The 22,660-nt window shown below is 44.9% G+C and overlaps 1 protein-coding gene across 4 annotated transcripts in view; it reads left to right on the forward strand.

Moving 5' to 3' along the window:
• FNIP1 (folliculin interacting protein 1) overlaps positions 1 to 22,660 on the forward strand; it is a 120,005-nt gene that overhangs the window by 28,464 nt on the left and 68,881 nt on the right. Inside the window, exon 1 of one of the 4 annotated variants that reach the window (XM_066616341.1) lies at positions 16,374 to 17,077. The exons of the other annotated variants lie outside the window; for them this stretch is intronic. Coding sequence (XP_066472438.1) covers positions 17,067 to 17,077 — 11 coding nt within the window. The 5' untranslated portion in view covers positions 16,374 to 17,066. Of the gene's footprint in view, positions 1 to 16,373; positions 17,078 to 22,660 lie in introns of those variants that run through there. 4 annotated transcript variants of the gene reach the window in all.

Genomic DNA, 22,660 nt, shown 5'->3' on the forward strand with positions numbered 1-22,660 from the left:
TTCAGTAGACTTTGAATAACCCAGCATCTAATTATATGACACTCCTGATAGTTTGGCGCAGTGGCATCACTAGGATTTGCGTCACCCGGTGTGGGAGGCCTGCGCATCACCTCATGCAGTGGGTGGGGCAACGCCCCAGGTGGTCATGGTGATGTACCATCGCCCTGTCCCACTGGTTTTTCGGCTATACCTTTTGTTATAACACAGATATTTCAATGTGGTTTGTTTCATTGCATTCTGCATGAAATTACGCCATTGGTAGGCAACCTTCAGTCTCAAAAGACTATGGTATCGCGCTCTGAATGGTGGTTCTGGAACAGCGTCTAGTGTGGCTGAAAAGGCCGATTCGGGAGTGACAGTCCCTTCCACACCGGGAGCAAGTGCAGTCTGTCCCTGGTCTGTCTCCCTGGCTATGGGCCTTCCTTCTTTGCCTCTTAGCCTCAGGCTGTTGGCCAAGTGTCTCTTCAAACTGGGAAAGGCCATGCTGCACAGCCTGCCTCCAAGCGGGCCGCTCAGAGGCCAGGGTTTCCCACCTGTTGAGGTCCACTCTTAAGGCCTTCAGATCCCTCTTGCAGATGTCCTTGTATCGCAGCTGTGGTCTACCTGTAGGGCGCTTTCCTTGCACGAGTTCTCCATAGAGGAGATCCTTTGGGATCCGGCCATCATCCATTCTCACGACATGACCGAGCCAACGCAGGCATCTCTGTTTCAGCAGTGCATACATGCTAGGGATTCCAGTACGTTCCAGGATTGTGTTGTTTGGAACTTTGTCCTGCCAGGTGATGCCGAGAATGCATCGGAGGCAGTGCATGTGGAAAGCGTCCAGTTTCCTCTCCTGTTGTGAACGAAGAGTCCATGACTCGCTGCAGTACAGAAGTGTACTCAGGACACAAGCTCTGTAGACCTGGATCTTGGTATGTTCTGTCAGCTTCTTGTTGGACCAGACGTTCTTTATCAGTCTGGAAAATGTGGTAGCTGTTTTACCGATGCGTTTGTTTAGCTCAGTATCGAGAGAAAGAGTGTCGGAGATCATTGAGCCAAGGTACACAAAGTCATGGACAACCTCCAGTTCATGCGCAGAGATTGTAATGCAGGGCGGTGAGTTCACATCCTGTGTTTTCTTCAGGCTGATTGTCAGTCCAAAATCTTGGCAGGCCTTGCTAAAACGATCCATGAGCTGCTGGAGATCTTTGGCAGAGTGGGTAGTGACAGCTGCATCGTCGGCAAAGAGGAAGTCACACAGACATTTGAGCTGGACTTTGGTCTTTGCTCTCAGTCTGGAGAGGTTGAAGAGCTTTCTGTCTGATCTGGTACGCATTGGTTGATATATAACATGATGGTCTTATTCCTCCAAATTCTGATTTTAGTGATTTTGAAAACTTGTAGAGTCTCACACACACACACACACACACCCCTGTGTCAACTTACTAACACCTTATTGCAGCAGTTTTCAAACTTTTAGCACTGGCACCCACTTTTTAGAATGACAATCTGTGCGGGACCCATTGGAAGTGATGTCATGGCCAGAAGTGACATCATCAAGCAAATTAAAATAAATAATTATAAATAATTAAATTAAAATAAAATAATTAAATAAGGGGGAGCCAGTTCTGTTCCACCAAGTGAATCTACTCTGAAGTAAGTCCTATTGTGGTCAATGGGGCTTACTCTCAGGAAAGTGTGGGTAGGATTGCAGCCTGTGAGCCCAATCCTATGCATGTCTACTCAGAAGCACTGCAGACACTCGCCCATAAGTTAATCTCACAGATAAGTTGAGGGCAGGTTTTGAGGGAAGAATCACAGAATTTTCTATGACCCTTGGATAAGTCTGGGTCATAAACTTGGGGGGGGGGGGGTGTCTGATTATAGTTTTATCTGATTTTACCCTAGACCAGATCCTGAAAAATAACCTACCAGTAATTGTTGCCTAAGAACTGACAGTCTCTAATTTATTAAAAATATAGTAAAAGATCATAAGATTCATTTTTATTTGTAAACTTTTAAATTCTTGTCTTCACCATCTTTTTGTAAACACTATCAAAGAGTAACTGCACTGTAAACAACATACTAATAGAACAGTGGTTCCCAACTTGGGGTTCATGTACCCCCAAGGGCACTCAACAGGACCTTTAGGGGTACTTGAAAGAGAATGGAATAATGGCAGTGTTCCAGAATGTCTTACAGGGCCAGCAAGGCAGGAAGGGAGGTAGCTAGTTGTCTGTGAAAGCCCCACTAATTTTTGGTGATCAATTCATGTATGAACCAGTGATTGAAGACCAGCACAGGAAAAAAAACTAAAACATAAAAAAGTGATCTATCACTCAGAATTTCTCAGGACATTTCTGGTGCAAAACAGTGCAAAGGCAGAGTCTTCTGCTCTTAAGCCAGAAGCTCTGCATATAACATACAACTTAGAACACAACTAGTTGTTGGCATCCTTCAGTCTTGGAAGACTATGGTGTCACGCTCTGAATGGTGGTTCTGGAACAGAGTGTCCTCTCCAGTGCGCGAAGCCTGGGTAAAGTAGGTATGGAGGATAGGCTGTTACCCATGCAGCAAATCCCCCCTCTCCATGTCGCTGAAATGGTCCAATGGAAAGGCAGAGGCCAATACGGTTGGTTCCAGCGGTGTCGCAGGAGTTGCCAGAACGTGACTGTGTTCAGCCATGAACCGCCTTAGGGACTCCAGCTCCGGATTTTGCCTCGAGGTTGACTCCTGAAGCCTTTTCCATAACTGGATGTAGCCACAAGGCAGTGGAGGTTTGGGATCAGAGTTTTCCTTCTCTCAGATGAGCTGCCTTCCCAGGCTGACGAGTCCCATCTACCCGGTGGCTGTTCAGTTGCCTCTTACGACAAGTACAGCCAAACTGAGGGCCTATTCTTATCCCCAGCCCCCAGGGGAAAGAACACAACTGGGAGCGTGCATTTCAATTCACAGCAGAGACAAGCAACAGCAAATGGCTGTGACCAAGTGCAGCTACACATAGCTGAAACCCTATTTACTTAGAAGCAGACCCATTGCTTTCCCTGGGTGTTATTCCTAAGTAATGGTGTTCTGAATTGTAGTTTGTAAGACATTTGATGGGAGTGTTTCCACTTTCAGGGAAGGTGCATCCTGCAGCTGCAACAAGCCCACCCTCACCTGGTCTGAGGGCTGTTTCCTCCTCTTGATTTACAGCAGGATCAAGGCTGTCAGGGGGATTTCACTCTTAAAGAAGTGGGGTGATTCTGGGGAGCCAGTTCAGCTCTGCTCTCTGCCTTGGGGGATGTGCGAATGGAAGCTGCTGTCTGCTGCTCTGGTCAGTTTCCCTGATTGCAAGGCTTGTAAATAGGGGGCAGAGAAAGAGGGACAGTGGGGAAAGGAGAAGGGGGAGAAAACAGTACAACAGAGTGAAGGCTGGTGGAAGGAAGAGAGGGGCTGGGGCTGAAGGGCAGAGAGAAGCAGGCAGTGCAGGAGTGGGGTGCGCGAGGGAGGAAGGCTGTGTGGGGGGGCTCCCCTCCTCCCTCTACTCAGAAGAAGCAGATGCAGAGCTATAGACTGCATGAAGAAGCAGCCCTCCCGTCCCTCTCCTCATCTTCAAGGCTACAATCTTTTCCTTGGAGTAAGCCCCATTGACAATAATGGAACTTACTTCTGAGTAGGCATGCACTGGCTTGGGCTCAAAGGCTGCCATCCTAAACGCACTTTCCTGGGAGTAAGCCCCATTGATGACAGGCATGGGACGCGCTCCAGGCTCTTGCTCCCCTTTCCTGTCCTTTCAAAGACTAGCTCGGGCAGCCTGAGCGGGTGGGACCACAATGCCCAGGAGCAGCGAGGAGGAGGGAGCACTGTCAGGCTCCCCGCTCACACCCTCCCCAGCAGCACCCCTGCTGCTCCGCAGTGTGCCCGAAACAGCCCTGATCCCTAGTCGCCCCGCAGATAAGGCGAAGGGTTGATTCAGGAGCCATCTGTTGGGACAAATGTATTGCCCTATAGGCGAGTATCTATGGTAAGTCCCATAGTGGTCAATGGGGCTTACTCTCAGGAAAGTGTGGGTAGGATTGCAGCCTGTGAGCCCAAACCTGTACATGTCTACTCTGAAGTAAGTCCCATAGTGGTCAATGAAGCTTACTCTGTAGTCTGCCTGCAATAACACCCCCCCCCAAAAGAATCAGTGAGATTTCCAGCCCTCCCCAATGCCCAGTTTAAAGTTCTTCTATTTCAGGAACATCAATATAGAGACCCACCTGGCTTCGCAAGTGCAAAATAGATAACTTTTCCCTTACCAGCTCAAGCCTCTCTTTTGTCCTTTTAAGTGGGAGGTGAGAGGCTGCCTTCTGGAGCATCTCCATCGGATCAGGACCCTTCTGGTGTCCTTGCATTCCCCTTTGCCTGGCCTGACCACCAGCCATGGCATGTCTGCCTACTCGTGAGTAAATGCAACATGAGGCTGCTTCACTTTCCATAGAGCTCCATAGACTTGCAGCTGGGAGGCAGGACCTCCTTCGTGGATGTTTTTGAGGGCTGCAGTCATTGGATCAGGACCATTCTGACATCCTTGGAGCCTCTCAGCCTGCCTTGACTAAGGCAAGCTCGCCTACTCGTGAGTAAAGGCGGCCACGTGGCTTCTTTTCGGACTCAGACTTGCAGCTGGGAGGCAGGAGCTTCTCGGGTGTTTTTGGGGGGCTACCTTCATTGGATTGGGACTATTCTGGTGTCGTTGGATTCCTCTCAGCTTGCCCTTTCCAACGGACTATGGCAAGTATGTCTACTCATGAGTAAACGCGTGATACGGCTCACTTTCACTTTCCATAAGGCTCCATGCATTTTTTTCCTTCCAGTTTGTTGGCCATAACTTTTGAATGAAAGGGGTGATTTCAATTCTGTTTTTTGCATTGCACTCTGCCAGCCATTCCACATTCAACAGTGTATGGCATGACCCAGTAGCTCCTAATGCTGCGAAGTTAGCATGTCACCCCCCAGGGCACGTCACCCACCCCTGGCGCACCCCCCTAGTGATGCCAGTGGTCTGGCGCCAAAATGAAATGACTCTTCCCTTCCCCAGTTTATGGGCATTCTGGTGAGCACATAGTGTGGTGACTTCCTGCCCTGCATTCTGGCCTTCCTGTCTAGGTTCCTTGGCCACCATGAGGCAGTGTGGCACTGGATATGCTCAGGGTAGGGGGCTCAAGGTGCACATCCTTGAGCGGATCCAATGGAGCGGCTGCTGAAACTGCTGTGAGCAACTGGGGCTGCCCAAGCAAAATCAGTGGCGCCTCACCTGCAACAGATGTCTGCCTCCTCTGTGTAACTCATGCTCTGGCCTTGCTGATACCTGCTGATAGTTCAGCATCTCCAATAAGTCAGACACACCTAGGTCCTGATGATGATTTCAAGCTGGATGATTTCAAGTCTACATTAGCTAAACCCAGTTTTATTATCCCATTAAACCTGCTTGGCAATTTGTGGGAGAAGAGGGGCATTGATACACTGTTGTTTGGTTCACACTGTGCATTTTTGTTCTTCACTTAACACAGACATTCACACAATTATGGATGTGGTGGCAGAATGTCTGTGACGTGGCAATTGCTACTGACATTTCAGGAATTTCAACCAGCTGTAATGTGTGATCTGTGGAAGCCATATATATGTTGGTTCAAATGGCTAAGAATGGTCGGTGCTCCTCACTCCTAGTAAGAAATTGTCTGAACCGACAAGGCAGCGTAGGAAGCTGCCTGGTTAAAGGTAGTGGAAAATTTTGACTGAACACTTTTAGTAAACATGGGGCAGAATTTGAGGACTGTGAACAGAATGTTTTTCAATCTCATGCTAGCTGATACCCAGTTCTTCTTTTTCACCTGACTTGATCCAGTCCATTCGTCTCATTTCCTATTTAATGTTGGACTCTGGTCATGAAGTAGATGTGGGTTATGTTTAGTCTGAAGTCAGTCCCATTAACCTTAGTGGAAAAATCTTCAAGACAGTATATTTAGGAACTGCAGCCTTAATTAATCATGACTTAAATTTTGCTTTCCCCTATTAACTAATGCATCTAAGATGTATGGCATAGGTCACACAGATGTGGCCTCACTTTCTGCTTTGTGGCTAATTTGATGGAAAACAAATCAGTTAAATATTTGTAAAGGTTTTGAATTTCAGAAAAAGCCACTGAGAGCTTTCCTTCCAAAAATAAGAACCTTGAGGAACTGAGTATCAGTATACCCTTTGAATGTGAAACATTTCAACAATGGTCATAAAGTTCCAGTGTGTTCATTTTTTTGAAGCCATTGTAGCTGTGTTGTTATTGAAACATGAATATTTTCTATTCCAGATTCCCAATTAATTTAGTTTTAATTAATTTAATTCCTAATAACAAATGGGTTGCTTTTGTATTAAGTTGCCCGTTGTTTCATGATTAACCAAAACTGCTGTTTCTTCAACATGCTCTTAATGGCATACATAATGAAAGTTTGATGGCATTAAATGTTAATTGCTTCATTAATCAGGTAAGCCAGATAGATAATCAAATAAGAATTTTAATCAGTTGACAGTTCCCCACTTAGTTAAGTTGTATATTGTATAGATAAATTGTACTGATGATATTATTATTCTTATTATTAATCATGTTATAATGACGGCAGTATCGCCCTTTGGTGCATGGTGGTGGTGAGTGAAATGTAATAGCCAGTATCATATTTTATGTTTCTAACTGTATCACCTTACCAACACGCTGTAAGGATCTCTTTCCAAATCTGACTGACAAATACTTGTCTGGAGATTGATTTGCTTCTCAATTATCACTCAGTCATGAGTGCAGTCACTTTAATCAATTATATGGGTAGGGATTACAGCCAAGGAATGCTCCATAGCCTTCCATTAGCTGTATCACTTTCACAGGCAAGGCAATTTTCCATATAAGATTTGACTGGTGAGTGCTTCGGGGTGCGTAAATTATCTCACTATAAACAGGCTGCTTCCTCAATTGTGGCAACCTCTGCCATATGTAAGGCTCCAGAGATGTATTCATGCTGGGCTTGTATGGTGCTTTACATATGAATCACTCTTAAAACCTGTTAATGCAAAACCCTTCAAGGAAGATTTCACACCCTGGGAAAGGAAGGAGCAGCAAGGCCTAGAAGCCGCCACAGAGTGGCACTCTCCTGAAGCCCTGTCAAGCCAAGCAGTCTCCCCACGTCCACTTGGCCCTGGGGCCAGGCTCGAAGGGCTAGTTGCTCAAAGATGCTCACTTTCATTACCTACAGAGTCTGGCTTGGTGTGTAATTTACCTTGCTTGAAAGTCTGGGTGCATCTGCTGCCTACTGTCTGCCTTTGTGCCTGATGGAGCTTAAAGAATTAGGACCCTTTGAGCAAACCTGCCCTGCCAGCTGGTGTCTCCGCTAGTGCTGAGGACAATTCATAGCTTTCTGTTCACCCCTAGAAAGTAGAGTTAGGAAACTCTTTTGGGTTTGAGGGCCATATGCTGCTTTCGAGTGGACTTCTAGTCTATGCAGACAGAATTTGTGTACAGCTGGATGTTCATACCCTTTCTCAGAATCTTTCTCTGAAGCTTATCCATGTGTGCCTGGAGCTACAAACAGAGGCACATTTGCTCTCCTCTATACTCTCAGTTTGCATACAGACCAACTATGTAAATACACCAAAGCACAAGCATTTGGGAAGAAATGCTTGTGCACAAACAAGATGTATCAAAGCCAAGCAAGGGGAAAGTCTCTGGATCTTCTGTTCTCTGAGACTGTTCTTCTCGCCCCTCCTCCCCAGACAACAGAAGACAGCCTTTTGCTTGGATCAGGATGGTTGGGAAGCCACTGCCAGCTGCCGCAACTACCCTATCATCAATCACCCTATCAAAACCACTCTGTTCTGGCAACAGACTCATCCCCAAACTTCTTGCTCTGCTTATGTAACTGTCTCACACAGTCCTCCTCTTTTGGCAAATAGGAGAACTGTCAGCAAAGGCTGAGTATCATTTGCACATAGAAAGCCCCCAGGTTTAGTCTCCGGCCTCTTCATCTAAAGGGATTCAGGGTTTGAACAGATGTAACATTTACTGAGTGCTGCAACTGCTTTGGAAGCAGCTTCAGGGTGTTCAGTTCAAATTTGGCTCTGTCTTTGCTCTAGAGCTGATCTTCAGATTTTTCTACAATTTTGCAGCAGAAGTCTTCTGTGGATGTTTGATTGGCTGGCACTGTGATGTTCCAATTCCATCTCCATAGTTTCTGGAATAGTTTGCTGTGCTTTATCACAGGGATCTACACATTTGCTTACTGTAGTCACCATGGTCTTCCCTTCTGGTGAGTGTGATGCATCCTTGCTCTTTTCCCAAGCCTGGAGCTGGGGAGGAAGGCAAGGAATCATCCCTTGTTTATACTGCACAGTGAGACACAGATGTGTTTCCGTTCTCTTCTGGAGCATGGAGCTGGAAAAAGGTGGGAGGTGGTCCTCTTTGATCGCATGCTATTCTTTGGTGGAACTCTTAGCCCTTGATTTGGAGGGGCAGGGTGATGGCAACTACAAGTCTGGGCTAGCTATCAAGGTCCCTTGTTTCTGGACTTGTGTTGTTTTGAATAACAAAGGTTACAGACGTTTGGAATTTTTAAAAATGCAGAGAGTTCATGTGAAGCGTATGGGGAAACGACTGGTGGCTGAATCAGAGATTGACTGGTTGCATTGTATGTCTATCAAATATCAAAAACCTGTTGATTTAAATTATTGATGTCGTTATGAAGAACATATACTGCTTGCCCACAAAAAAAAAAGCACAAAGGGGTTTACAGAGCAAATTAAATAAATTAATAATCTCTGGTCTGCAGGGGCTCACAAGAAGGTGCAGAGAAAACACCAGCAAACAGGGTGTTATGAAAGGGTGTTACACTGGGGTGAAAAGGAACAGTTGCTCAAGATGCGTACCTTTCGTAATACAGGCATTCCTATGCCTGTACATTTATGCAGTATGTGAAGACAAAGAGGATTGTTCGCACTGTACTCTGTGTGACTCTTCTTTTTATATTACATTTGTCTTTAGTACCTCCCTGTAACCAGGCTTGGAAAGGCTCTTCCCGATATCTTAGAGAGCCCACTGCCAGTTGGTTAGATGTACGACTGTTGGCTTAACTGAGTATCATGCTGTTGGCCAATCCAGTGGCTCAGTTGCACAAATCATTGCTCACGTGGCCATTCTGTGTGCAGATAGTACTTTAACTGAGCATACAGTCATCCACATTGGCTTTCAATACAGTAGCAGGGTCTCTGTCTGAGTCATTATCTGGTTAGGTTTTGCCCGTTGTCTTACCAGTACAATATTCAGTCAAGTGTCCTGCTGTACTAATGAAAGAACAATAGGTTTCAACAAAAGACGGAGTGTAGGATTTTATTTACTGCTCTGCGCTTGTTCATATCATGAGCTGTATTTTCTTATAACTCTTATGAAATCAACGGCCACTCTTGCAGTCTGCTACAGTGTATGATAATTTGGAGGCACATCTTAAAGAGTACAACTGGACTTGTTCTCAAGTAAATGTGCATTGGATTGCAGCCATAAAGTTGCAACCTTAGAATGTCAATTTTCCACATTCGATCAATGTGAATTTTTTAAAATGTATCTTCTAACCTCCATGGTCTTAATGGAAAATATTGGCAATCCAGCTGCAGGAAGTACGGTAGAGTTAAAGGGGGGGGGATGTTATTCCCCAAACCAGAAGGCACAACATCCCATGATTTCTAAGTTTTTGGAGTACTGCCGGTTACGATGTATTCAACTATCTTGTGCCATGGATTAGGAAGTGTGAAAACAGACCAAGCCATGATGCTTAGTTAGAGGGTGAGGAGAGAGCCACCTGTCTATATGACATCTATTTCCGTAAAGGTGAGTGTATCTTTTGAAAATGTCACTTGATACTTCATCACATGATATTGATGTAGACGGCCTCCTCCCACTCAGTGACATAGCTAAGGCGGGGCTGGGGGGGTACATGTCCTTGAGTACCTTGACTTGAGGGGGTGTCAAGCCAGGAGCACTCAGAGTGATTGCTCACTCTGAGCAGCTGACCACTTTTTCCCCCTCTTGAAAAAAAGGCAAAAAAAGTGCCAGCCATTCAGAGTGATGTGCAGTGGCTCCAAGCGCACCGTAACATGGAAGTAATTGGTGGTGACATAGCGAGTCATGGGTGAAATACTGAGTCATTGCTCTGGGTGCCAGAGAGGCCAGCTATGCCACTGCCCCACTCCATCTTGTGATCATGAGATATGCAGAAAGCAACCTCAGCAGGATGACCGAGACCAGTTTTGCACTAGTATGTCTTTTTTTCCTCCTCTCCCCAAAATCTTTCCATTAAATGCACACAACACTACACTATTCACACTTTCATTTTTATAGCTCTGGGGAAAAGATTATTCAGCTCCCTGAATAGCTGGGGGTACACAATAAAATAACTGTTTGGCAGCTGAAAAAATGCCCTGTTGTCTTGCAGTACCAGTTGGTATTATGTAGGCTTGTTTGGTGTCTATTTATAATAGATTGCAACTGGGAACTAAATGCAAAACAAACACTGGTGCTCCAGTCTAGCTAAACTGTGCATCAGATTCTTTCTTAGTTAGTTTATTTTTTACTTTCGCTACCTTTATTTACTGAGCTTTGAGCACCTTTAGAGAAAGCAACATCTTCTCTAGCACCATCAAGGATGATTTGAATGCTGTATGGGTAGAAAAGAATTTTCCATAACATTACATTGCCCTGTTGCTTACAGAGATGTTGAGGATTCTCCCAAAGTTTGTGCTAAATTCTTATTTGCTCCTACTTCTGTAGAGTGAATAACAGGCAGAGTATGTATGGAATATGTGCAGGACCAAGCTATGTGCTTGGTTCTTGCCTGTGACCTTCACTGTTCCAGAGCCACTACTCTCTCTAAAACGACTCTTGCCTTCATTTGTTGCTGCCTCTTATGGAACTGCCTTCCAGAACCCTTTCAGGACTCCCTTCCTTCAAAGCCCTTCTTAAAACACACCTTTTTCCATGTTGTCTTTGGCACCACACCATAGTCCTGCTTCCCTACTGTAAGCTAAGCAGGTGTAACTGGAACAATCGCACACTTCCCTGTTTACCCTGCCTCCACTCCTTTCCTCCACCTCTGTTTTATCCTTTGTATCTGAATTGTAAGGCCACATATGGGGCCCATTTTTTTTCCCCATGTGAAGCACCTTGTACATTGATGGCACTATATTAATTACCATTATTATAATAGGTCAACTATGCATTCCACCAAACTGCTTGTTTCCTTTTATGCACATGTGTGCTAGAATGAAGTAAAATAGAAACTTACTCCTGTAAATAAATGTTTACATAATAGACTGGGCTCACTAACTTCTCACCATTACATTGCCCAAGGGAGAAAAGGTCACTTATGACATCGCTAATCTTTTGAGAGCAAGCTGTACACTTGCAGATAACATAGTTTCTCTTTGGCAATTAGGGTGTCTCTATATATACCCTGCGTTAGTAAGGAACACAAACACTGGGCATAATCCAGCGAAGGTCTGAACGCTTTTAAGTGCCATTTATTTCAGTGGAAACCTTAAGTTTTTTGACAGGAACATGCTCAACTGAATATACGTAGCAACCCAATTCTGCTGGGGCTGGCCCATTTTGAGATTAGGATATTTTAGATGCTCTAGGAATTGAAGCAGGCCAGTTAGGTAAACTCTACAAATGTTTTTATTTGCAAATTAAATTGGTTTAATTGAATGCTGTTGGGAGTTCACCCCATGAACAGAAGGAGCATTCTACTTGTACAAGGGCCCCTTCTGTTCCCAGAGGGAGTTTCTGTTTGTGGAAGGGGTTTTTGTTGGCGGAAGTGCTAGCTGGGATGCAAACCATAGGTTACAATCCTATCCACTCTTACCCAGGAATATAATCAAGGGAAGCAGGGGGAAGTGAAGCTCTAGGGCTCCTATAGCAGGAGCAGTGATGTCATCAGTGTGCAGGGCCAACCTTAGGAGCTGTGGGACCCAATTAAAAATATTGTTTATGTGCATAATATGATAGAATTGAAAGCAATCAAAATGTACACTCCAAATATAAACAAACACTACTGACTTTTTAAGAATTTCGAAGAAAATAAAAATGGTGGTTGTTCCCTATAAAACCTGCATTGTGGTGTTAGGTGTCCATTGCAGTGCGCTATTGTGTGTGTTTGACAAGAGTAGAGTAGATTACCCTAGCAGATTACCCTACCTTACTCCTGTAAATAAATGTTTACATAATAGACTGGGCTCACTAACTTCTCACCATTACATTGCCCAAGGGAGAAAAGGTCACTTATGACATCGCTAATCTTTTGAGAGATTATATTTTGAGAGGCCCTTAGGCGTGGGGCCCAATTGAGAGCAATTGGTCAAATTTGTTTATAGCTGGCCCTGTAGGAAGGAGCGTTCAGGTGCTGCCTTTGAACCTTTTTCAAAGGACCTTAGATGAGAAGACATGTTGGGCTCAGCTGATAACATACAGGTGTGTGCCCCTTTGCGATGTACTGGCTTACGCCAGGATCGCATATCCGACAACCGCGTGTGGTCACCTCGTTTTCGGGCAGCGCACACCCTTATCCTCCAAATGCGAGTGGAGCTCTGCTCCCCTTGCCTCTGGAGGGTCGTCTGAGCTTCCCACAGGCAGCACGCATCCGAGCGCTGCCTCTGCAAGGCTCAGCCTGAAGGAAATCGTGTCTCTCGCGCAATTTCCAGTTTCCTCCGTGAAACCAGAAGTCACTCAAGAGACATGATTTCCCTCAGTCCAAGCCTTGCAGAGGCAGCGCTTCGATGTGCACTGCCTCTGGGAGGCTCAGATGACCCTCCGTAGGGGAGGGTCCGCATTGAGTCAAGTGCTGCTTGACAATGGGGATCGCGGTCCCAATGGTGGCGCACGACTGTATAGGCCTTTATCTTTCCCAAGTGCTACCTGAAAGACAGTATGTAGTTCGTGTTAAATTAAGGTTAAAATCCTAAACAAATTAGCTTGAGAGTAAGTCCTGTTGAACACAGTGGGACATGCTTCTGAGTAAACCTGTATAGGCTTGCTCTATCATATTTCATATCTAGCATTTTTTAATTCCTTATTTCAATGTTTATACATTTGTTTATTATTATTACTATTATTAACAGTATTTATATACCACTTTTCAACAAAAAGTTCACAAAGCGGTTTACAGAGAACATCAAATATCTAATGGCTCCCTGTCCCAATAGGGCTCACAATCTAAAATGATGCAAAAGAACACCAGCAGATGGCCACTAGAAAAGACACTGCTGGGGTGAGGAGGGCCAGTTATTCTCCCCCTGCTCAGTGGCATAGCTTACGATCCTGCTGACCGGTGCAGAGCTCAAGATGTTGCCCCGGAAGTGATATCACATCCAGAAGTGACATCACTTCCGGGTTTTGATTTCACACCCACTTTTTTAAAAAGTGAAAAATAAAAAATCTGCCATATCCCCCAAGCTGCCTCCCCCCAGCACCAGCTCCTTCCTACTTCACCTCCATTCCCTCTGAGGTCTTACGCTGGGCTGCTCCTGCAGCTCCATCAGGCTCATGGGGGGGGAGAAGCAGTCGCCACCACTGGCACGCGCCAGGCACATTGGGCTGCAGGGGGCAAAGGGCTACATTGAGGAGAGCCCTGCGCATTTGAGGAGAAGTGGGTCATGTCCCCCGCCACCATTTTGTTTGGTGGCACAGCTCGGGTCTAGCCACTGGGGGGGGGGGTTGAGGAGGCTGTGGAGAAGCCGGCCGTTCACATTGATTGTGGGGGAAGGAGAACTCAGGGCAGGCAGGGGGGAGGAAGTTGTGCCTGACTGACTAAGGCTCCAATCCTATCTGCGCTTACCTTGCAGTAAGCCCCATTGGCTATAATGGGACTTACTTCTGAGTAGACCAGCACAGGCTTGGGCTCTGAGTTGCAATCCTCTCTACACCTTCCTGGGAGTAAGCCCCATTGGCTACACTGGGACTTACCTCTGAGTAGACATGCCAAGGATTGGCTCTGAGTGGGTGAGTGAAAGGAAGGCTTTCCTGCTGTGGCTGTGGGGAGGAGGACCTGAGTCTTGGGGCAGGCAGGCAGGAGGAAGTTGTGCCTGTCTGACTGAGGCTCCAATCCTGTCCATGCTTTCCTGGGTGTAAGTCCCATTGGACACAATGGGACTTACTTCTTAGTAGACATGCATAGGATTGTGCTCTGAGGTCGTGGTGGTGGTGGAGGCGGTGGCGGAAGCAGGGGCAATGCGCCTCCTCCTCCCTCCCTCCCACTGCTGGCTCTGGTGGGATAGGGGCAAACGAAGCCTTCAGCGCTTGTAGCTGTTGGCTCTCAGCAGAGGGAGGGAGGAGAAGGAGGCCCCGTCGCCGCCGCCTCCTCCTGCACCTCCTCTCCCCGCATTGAAGCACCCCAGGAAAGCCTTCCAAAGCCCCGCCGAGGTCTCAGGCACAGCAGAGCAGAGCTGCAAACTTTCTCTGCTCAGTGCCTTCTGCTGCCGCCTTGACCCCTGTCCAGGCTCCTCCTCCTTGCCCAAACGCAGAGCGAGGGTACCTGGCGGGGCTGCAGCAGCCCAAGGCAACTTGTATGCGTGCAGTGTTGCCCCAATGTTGCCCCCAGCCCCTGATGTTGCCCCTCTCAGCAGCTGTAGCCATGTGCATTTGCTACCCCCCTGCGCTTATATAGCAACGCTACTGCCCCTGCTATATAAAAGAGGAGCACCCACTTGAAAAAAGTGCCTCTTACTCAGTTAGCAGGGGTTTTACAGACAGTTACAGTCTCATGCACTTCAAATTTACCATTATGTCACTTTTCTGACTTGGGAGTAAGACCAACCAAACACAGTGGTATTTACTGTGTGAAAACATGTAAGAGTTAGGAATCTTGTCTGAGTCTTAGTTCATCTGACTCCATATTCCACATTCATCTGACTCTACTTTCACTTGCAGACCTCCAGGAACTGGCTTGCATATTAGGAGAATCCCAGTCCAAAGCCCACTTGGATGTTAGACACTAGTTGCATGATTTCTGGGATCCTGCCAACGTGCTTTACAAGTACTTGGTGTTCTTCAGTGGAATCCATTAAAGGGGCTAGGAAATCCTCCAGGTGGAATCCTAAGACTTCGGGACTCTCTGAATGACATAATCAAGCTGTGTCACGTTCTGTAATAGAAAATTACTGGCAAGGTTAATAGCAAATTGTGAGGTTCATGAGATACTTCACATAGCCTATAACGTTAAGCATGGCTCCTCACAGAAATGTTTGGACATTTTACAAAATATATTTGTGGAAAATGAATTGCTATTGAAAACTTTACTTAGTGAATAAAGGAACGTTTTTACATATAATTATCAAGGTCTATATTGGATAGGGGAGTGTCAAAAAATTGAAGTAGGATTAACTCTGTTTCAAACTTTTTTCCTATTATTATTATTATTTTGCATTGCTGGCAAATATATAATTTCTGATTTTTTTATTATGGAAAGGAAATTTTTGTTACGTTTCTTCCAAAAATGTAATTTTTCATTTTCAACATTACATTGTTCTGTCTTGAAAATCTCTGGTTTCAAGCAAATGGGTAGTTCACACTTCACATTCCTGTTCTCACTTTATTTGATCCATTCTCTTGGAATTATACACTGATGAGAGAGGCTTGGAAAGAACTGGACCACACAAAGCTTCAGGTTTTTTTCGGTTATTTCAGTTGCTATTTCCTCCTATTCCAAGATTTTGGGTAAAATCCTACAAGATTTGTTTTTATAATCACATTCATAGAACAGGCTCACCGTTCATATTTGTATGTTGTCCTGAGAACAGTTATGAAATCTTTTTTACTGCTAAGGAGCAAGGCAGAATTTCTCAGTGGTTCTTAAGCTGTATGTTGCCATCCAATTGTCTTTGCTGTTTCTGGTGTTTCACTTGTAATATTAATGAGCCTTTACAGAGCTCACAGTGCCTTCTTTGTTCCTATAGAAGATTCATGTTGAGGAGGACCAGAGAGTGATGATTTCAGGGGAACAATAATAAACTATATCTTCATACTTTCAATCCAGACTTACTGGAGTTTTGTACTGGTCTGTATTGGTGCAGTCCAGAGTTGTGCAGTAGGGCAGAATTTTTCTCCTGGTGCTATATAATGAATCAGGCACCCAAATAAGACCCCTGCACAGTTAATGGCCGTATTTTCATGGTGAAATATGCATGCATGCTAGGCAGAGCTGGGATTGGCTGACGAGCTCATTGCAGATCCAGGTGGCATATGCTGACGGCTCTGGGTCACATGACGGCTATTAGGGCTTGCTTTTCCACTCATCTGGCTGAGCGTGTCTGCAAGGGTTGTACACAGGCATCCTGCAGCTTTCAAGAATGTAGAAAATGAGGGGAGAGGAAGGCGGAGGCTGCTTTGTTGTCTTTTGCCTTTCAGTCAGTCTGAATCCCTGACAAACGTGGACCATGGAGTTGCAGGATTGCGGCCACAGCTACCAGGGGACCCTGGTCATGAGGCTCAACCCATATTGGTTCCGCTAAAAGAGGAGGATAGATTAAGCTGGCATGTACAGTCTATCGGCATCAGCTGCCAAGGGGGCATTTAGTTTGCTGATGAATTAGATTGATCTTCTGTCCTCTGCAGTAATACACTTGAGAAGACAAAGGAACTGGGAAAACAGACAATTGTACGCTCTAGTACAAATTCTGAACTGAACGACAGAATGGAAAGGCAGGTTCTCTGTTATGAAACTGTAGGGCAGCATCTGTACACGGATCCTTGTGCAAAAGCCCGGATTCTGCTCCAGGGACCTTTTTTCTCTAAGGGTTTTGTTTTTTTGTAACCCTGTTTCTAAGATTAAGCTTCTTTCCTCTCCCTTTGTTTTCTCTTTTCGTGCTACAGAATGGAGCGTCTTTGCTTTCAGTTAAATTCAGATCTCTTGATCTGTCACCTGACAGTCTTGTGGTTCTGGATGAATATGGTTCATTTCTATTATTAACTTGGGTTGGCAGCTGGTCCTCTTAACAGGAGTTCATAGAGATTCCGAAAAGTGGAGCTTGCTCAAGGGACAAAGATGCTTCCCAGGTATGCCAAAATACTAAGAACCAGGCATTGTTTTTAATGGAAGATATGGTAAACAGGCTAAGAATATGTTTGCAGCTGATTTTGTAGAAATAATAATGCCTCTTCATTTTTTAAAAAAATAGCTCTGTAATTTGTCACTATTTTAAAATAAATTAATTTCCATCTCCTGTAGTTTTTGCTAAGGGATGTTACTACTGAGGTAAAATATTATGAAGGGGTGCTTGAAGTGCTTGAGATTGTAACTCTGATGAATTAATCTTGTTAGGTGAGACTTCCTGCATTCCTGGATTATTTTCTAAAAGAATCAAGCAGTGAAAGTTTCTGTCCATAAAGTTCCCTGAAATTAAACCAGTGTTTGTTTGTTTTTCCCTTGGTGGTATACTTCTAAAGTTCCTTCATTGCATTATTTAATTGCCAATAAGCATTTTTAAAATCCCATTGATTTCAATAGGAGATATTTAAGCACATGCTTAAGTCTGCCTTTGAAATTTGTTAAGTTTAAATGTGATTAATTTTGGGCTGGATTATGTCTGTGATGTTTACATTTAGTATCATAATAGTTGAATGGCCAAGCATGCATGTACTATTTAATGCTTCCTATTCGAGGCTATTAAGTTCCTCTTTTGAAAAAAAATAGAGGTAGGACGAATATGGAAACTTGAGTTCAGAACCAGGAAAGGAAATATGAGTAGGTCCCTCAGAAAAAACTGAATAGGGACTTGGAGCCAAATGATCAAAAATAAACTAACAAGTGGGAGTTAAAAATGAAAAAAATAAAGTTTCTTGTTCATTTGAAGTCAGAAGTCTAAAGAACTGTCACAAGTTAAGCAGATGGGAGCCTGGAGGCAGACTCTAATCTGGGCTTTTATTGTTTTCTTGATTAAAGATTGTAGTATTCTTCTCTGCAAGGCAGTTGAGTAATTTAGGTGTGGTGCATGCATGCATACATGTGGTGCAAACAGCTCAAGTTTCTTTGGCCAAAACTAGTGTAGCTTCTCTGTAAATTTTTTGCCATGTTTGTGGATTCACAAGACAGATCCTATCCCAATTTCGTATATGAAGAATTTAAGTTTCTCCCTATGAAAACATATACTATTTAAAAAAGTAATTAGTCTGAAGAGTTTTTGTACATTAGGGCCCGGTTCTGATGGAACACAATGATTGTTTTTCATTATATGAATGGAGATTTACAGTCTTGCATGTTCCCTCCTCCCATTCATGTCCAACAGGAGATTTAAAACTTCCTCTTTTGGTTTGAACAAAAGTGTAGTCTTTGTAAATACCAACTCTGGGAACTTTGTTTTAGTTTAATCTATAGTTAGATTAAAAAAAAATCCAACCCTGTGTTTCTGTGGAATAATAGTTTAGTTGAGACTGAAAGTGGAAGCATTTAATTGTCTTCTCTTATGCTCTCAAGTGGAGGAGAAAAGCACCTCCAGAGCCCATTCGCCTAATGGCAAACCATGGTTTCCTGTTACAGCTGAACTAAGTTTAGGTCTACAGATGTGGCAAACCAGCATGGACTGTGTTGGCTGCAATACTAGAAGTCATGTCCTTCCCCACCACAGCCTCTTTACAACATGGAATACAGGTTGAGACTAATTATTCACGTGGGTTCCGTTCCAAGCACTCACATGGATGGCAAAAAAACACACTATAGCAAATCAATTTTAAAAACAAAGTTTCTTTGCTCTGGTGATTGAAAAACAGCCTTGCTGACCTTTTGACTCTAAGATAAGGGTCATTAAGAAGACAATTGATCAACCAGCCCTCCTCCAAGAGCTTAGAAAGCTTCACTCAGCAATGCAAAGGGATCACCTTTCTTTCAAGTGCTCAGGGGGAAGGGAGGGGTCCACTGGAGAGAGAGAGATTGATGGATTGTCAGCCAGCTGCCCCCCCTCTCATTAAGGAGGCTGTTGTCAAAGGACTGTTCAGTTTTTTAAACTGATTTTAAAGGGATGCATTTTTCCCTTTCTCTAGGGATCAGCACATTCCAACATTTTTCCCTTTCTCTAGGGATCAGCACATTCCTTCTCATTTGCAGGGGCCATTCCTGTTGAGTCAAATCCGTGTATAAAAAATCTGTGTATAAATAGGCTGGACCTGTAATCTGTTTACAAACCAGGATGAGTTTTGGAAGAAGGTAGATTCATGTCATGTCTTCAGAAAAATGTTTGAAGTGAACTAGAATCCCTATAAGTCAGTTGTAGTTTTGTCACAGATTCGTGTTTTCTCCTCTTAGTCCAGGATTGCTGTCTCTTCATAATTAACTTGGCTTTCCTGTGGACTACAAATGCATAAATTAAGGTGCAATCCTAACCAGCAGTTATGCTGGTATAGGTGGCCCTGGAGGGTCGCAAACGTACCGAAAAGCACGTTTGTGCCTCCTTAGGTGGGAGCCACGTCGGCGCATTCAGATGTGCCAATGCACGGACAGAGGCAGAAGCCTCCACCGCTGCTCCCGCCCCGCTGCTTGTGTCGGCGCAAGTGTGCCGACATAAGCGGCAAAGGTAGGCATGGGGAGGGGGCGTTACTGGGCGTGGGGAGGGCAGGGAGAGGGCGAACCCGGGGTGGGGCTGGGACCCGGCGGTTATGCCGGATTCCAACCCCCGCCCCTGGGGTGAGCGGAGTGGCTTCAAACTTGTGCCACCTCCGGAGGTGGCGCAGGTCCAAGGAGACCCATAGGGGCGTGCAGCCCTTACCCACGGATAAGAGCTTCCTCTTGCTTGTGGCTGAGCCGCTGCTTGCTGCAATCCTGTGTTGGATGCAGCGCAAGCCTCCTGGCTTGCCTGCTCCATCGCGGGTTAGGATTGCGCCCTTAGGCACTTTTCTCCAGGCCCATTTCAATGCCATAACTATGAGGGAGAGGAAATGCTCAGCTCCCTCTTAAGGTCTAATCCCCTCCTATCTTCCTTGGTTTTTTATGCTGCAGTGCTATATTTCCAAAGCTCTTTAGAACAGAATTGCAATAAAGATCCCCTGCTAGGATTTATGCTGGGATTTCAGAGCCTATCTCTGGGATACCAGCAACAGAAAATTCTGGCTTTTAGCTGTGATTTGACATTTCATTCAGTGCTTCAAGCAGGGATAGGAACTTGAGTCACCTGACTCGAGTCTGAGTTGCCAAATTGAGCATTTTTCACTGACTTGTGGAGATTCGTGTCTCCTTTGCTGTTGACTCTGGCATTGACTCGAGTCTGAGGCCCCTGACTTGGCATTCTCCACACATATGCACTGGAGTCTGTCTGTGTCTCAGTGTGCTTGCTTACTTTTCTTGCGGCGTGAAAGACCTCGTGGAGCCATCATTCAGATCGGGCAAGCACCAGGCAAGTTCCAGCCTAAAGACAGGGAAAGGTTAATGTTTTGCTTTTGCATCAGGCAGGAGGTGGGAGCAGGATCTCTTGCCCATCTCTGAAGAAACCGATGGTCATTGGATGAAGGATGGATGGTTTGGTTTTTTTCTTTGGATGAGAGGAGGAGGTGCACAAGGGGGTTCTTGCCTTAGATTGGCTGGAGAAGCCCAGGAAGGGGGAGGAGGGAGGGTAGCAGGACAAGGCGGTTTGTAGCTATCACACTTTCCAATGCATGATTCCTCATGGCTCTGTTGTTACTTGGGAGGAGGAAGCCTCACTGAATGACCATTGTAAATGGAACTACTTCTGAGTAGAGCTGCAAAGGATTAAGTCATTCGGATAAACCTTGCAGCTGCTGCGTGTGACCCTCCTCCCTCTTGCTGCTTCTGTCCTGCTCTCACACAGTCTTTCCACCCCCTCCTGCCTTGTTTACAGATGGGCAGGGACATCAGGGACTGTTTAAAGAGATTTCCTACACACATACTGCAGCATCCCCGTTTTTTCCCATGGCAGTCTTTTCAAGTCACGAAAATGCTGTGGGCAACTCAGAAAGTGCCCCTGTTACGACTCGTTTTTGAGTCAAGTTGCAGGGGGTGGAGACTCGAAACTTGACTCGAGTCAAGCTGCGTCTGACTTGCCCATCCCTGGCTTCAAGGAATGTGGGACTGCTCTGTAGTAATATTAATTTACAATTGATCATGGAAAAAGCATGAAGCATTCTTGTACCCTTGTACACATAGGTGTCACATTGACCCCAGTAGAAATGATGCATTATTGGAAGTTGAGCTGGTTTTGCAAAACTGTCTGTAGAGTTTCAGAATAGCTGTGATGCCAATGCTTCTAGGGCCAAGGCTTCTATAATACAGTTGTTTAATGATCTATTCAGGTATTTATGCATGTCCTACCTTTTACCTTTGAAGAGGCCCCCAAGGCAGCTTACAACATTTTAAAAAGGAGAGTACAATTATATTAAAATAATCACATTAATTTTTTTTAAAAACATGACTCTTGGGCCAGTGCTCATCTCCGTAGGAGCCAGTGCTGTCAACTCCTCCTGGCCTGGGCACAACCTGTTCTTTCCTCCTTCCCACAAGGCACGCAGAACTTGAGCAGTCCCTGGGAAGGGGCTGCAGCAACAGTTATCCCATGTGAAACATATGATTGTTTGTGGATTACAGAAGTCAAACTAGGTCTAAACTCACTGATTGGGATGTCTGTCTCTGTGAAAGAAGCCAATGACCATTCTCTAGGAGGTGGTGGGACTTTACCAGTAGTCAGTAAGGCCCCTTGATTGCCAGTTTAAATTTCAATGAATGAAATGGAGTTTAAACATTTGAAAATATTTTTTTTGTTTTAATAGCAAGTTTCTTTTTGCACTCATTCTTTGGATTTAAGAGCCACATCACTATTGAAACCCCTCTCACAGGGTTCTCATTATCCACTGATGAGTTTGCACCTACTGTTCAGTAACACAGGCCAACACACATTTTGCTTCCTTAAACGTTACACCAATTCCTGGGTATATTTGGGGTGCCAATTCCAAAAATGATATCGGTTTTGCCCTATCATGTCTAGTTTTGGAGACACGGCATAGCCTCTTTAGTGAATGGTTCAAGCAGCTTCTTCATGAGGAAGCCTATACCATGGCTTCCTCATGAGGAAGCTGCTTGAACCATTCATTAATGAGGCTGTACTATATCTCCAAAACTAGACGTGATAGGGCAAAACGGATGCCATTTTTGGAATCGGCACCCCAAATTCATATCAAACCACCATAAAGTTTGGGAAAAACTTTTCTGACCCTCAGTTTTGTAGGCCTGTGTAATCACTGTAACAGTGAACTGTTTCAGGTGCACTGTCTATGTTATTCATTTAATGCATTGCTCCTAATCTTAACTTATGACCCCCAACACAACCACACACTATTCATAATATGAGTCTTAAAACAAAACCTGCTTTGATTCTGACTGTAACCTACAGGTCAACCAGTGGAAATTATAACACATGTACATATGTAATTGAAATGAAAGCAGTGGCAGACTCAAATGTAAGCTGATCACTGGTTAGCAAGAGGAGTGGATGTTTTCCCCATTATACATCATTGGATAACTCGCTGCATTATAGTGTTTTTTATTTCCATTGTGGCAGCCAGCATTAGTCACTATTGGAAAACAGTGGGGGAGGCAAGGGTACCAGATGAAGTGAACCAGGAACCTATTCCAGTGAGGTT

The sequence above is a fragment of the Tiliqua scincoides genome, chromosome 2, assembly GCF_035046505.1.
Source record: "Tiliqua scincoides isolate rTilSci1 chromosome 2, rTilSci1.hap2, whole genome shotgun sequence".
Taxonomy (NCBI): Eukaryota; Metazoa; Chordata; class Lepidosauria; order Squamata; family Scincidae; genus Tiliqua; species Tiliqua scincoides.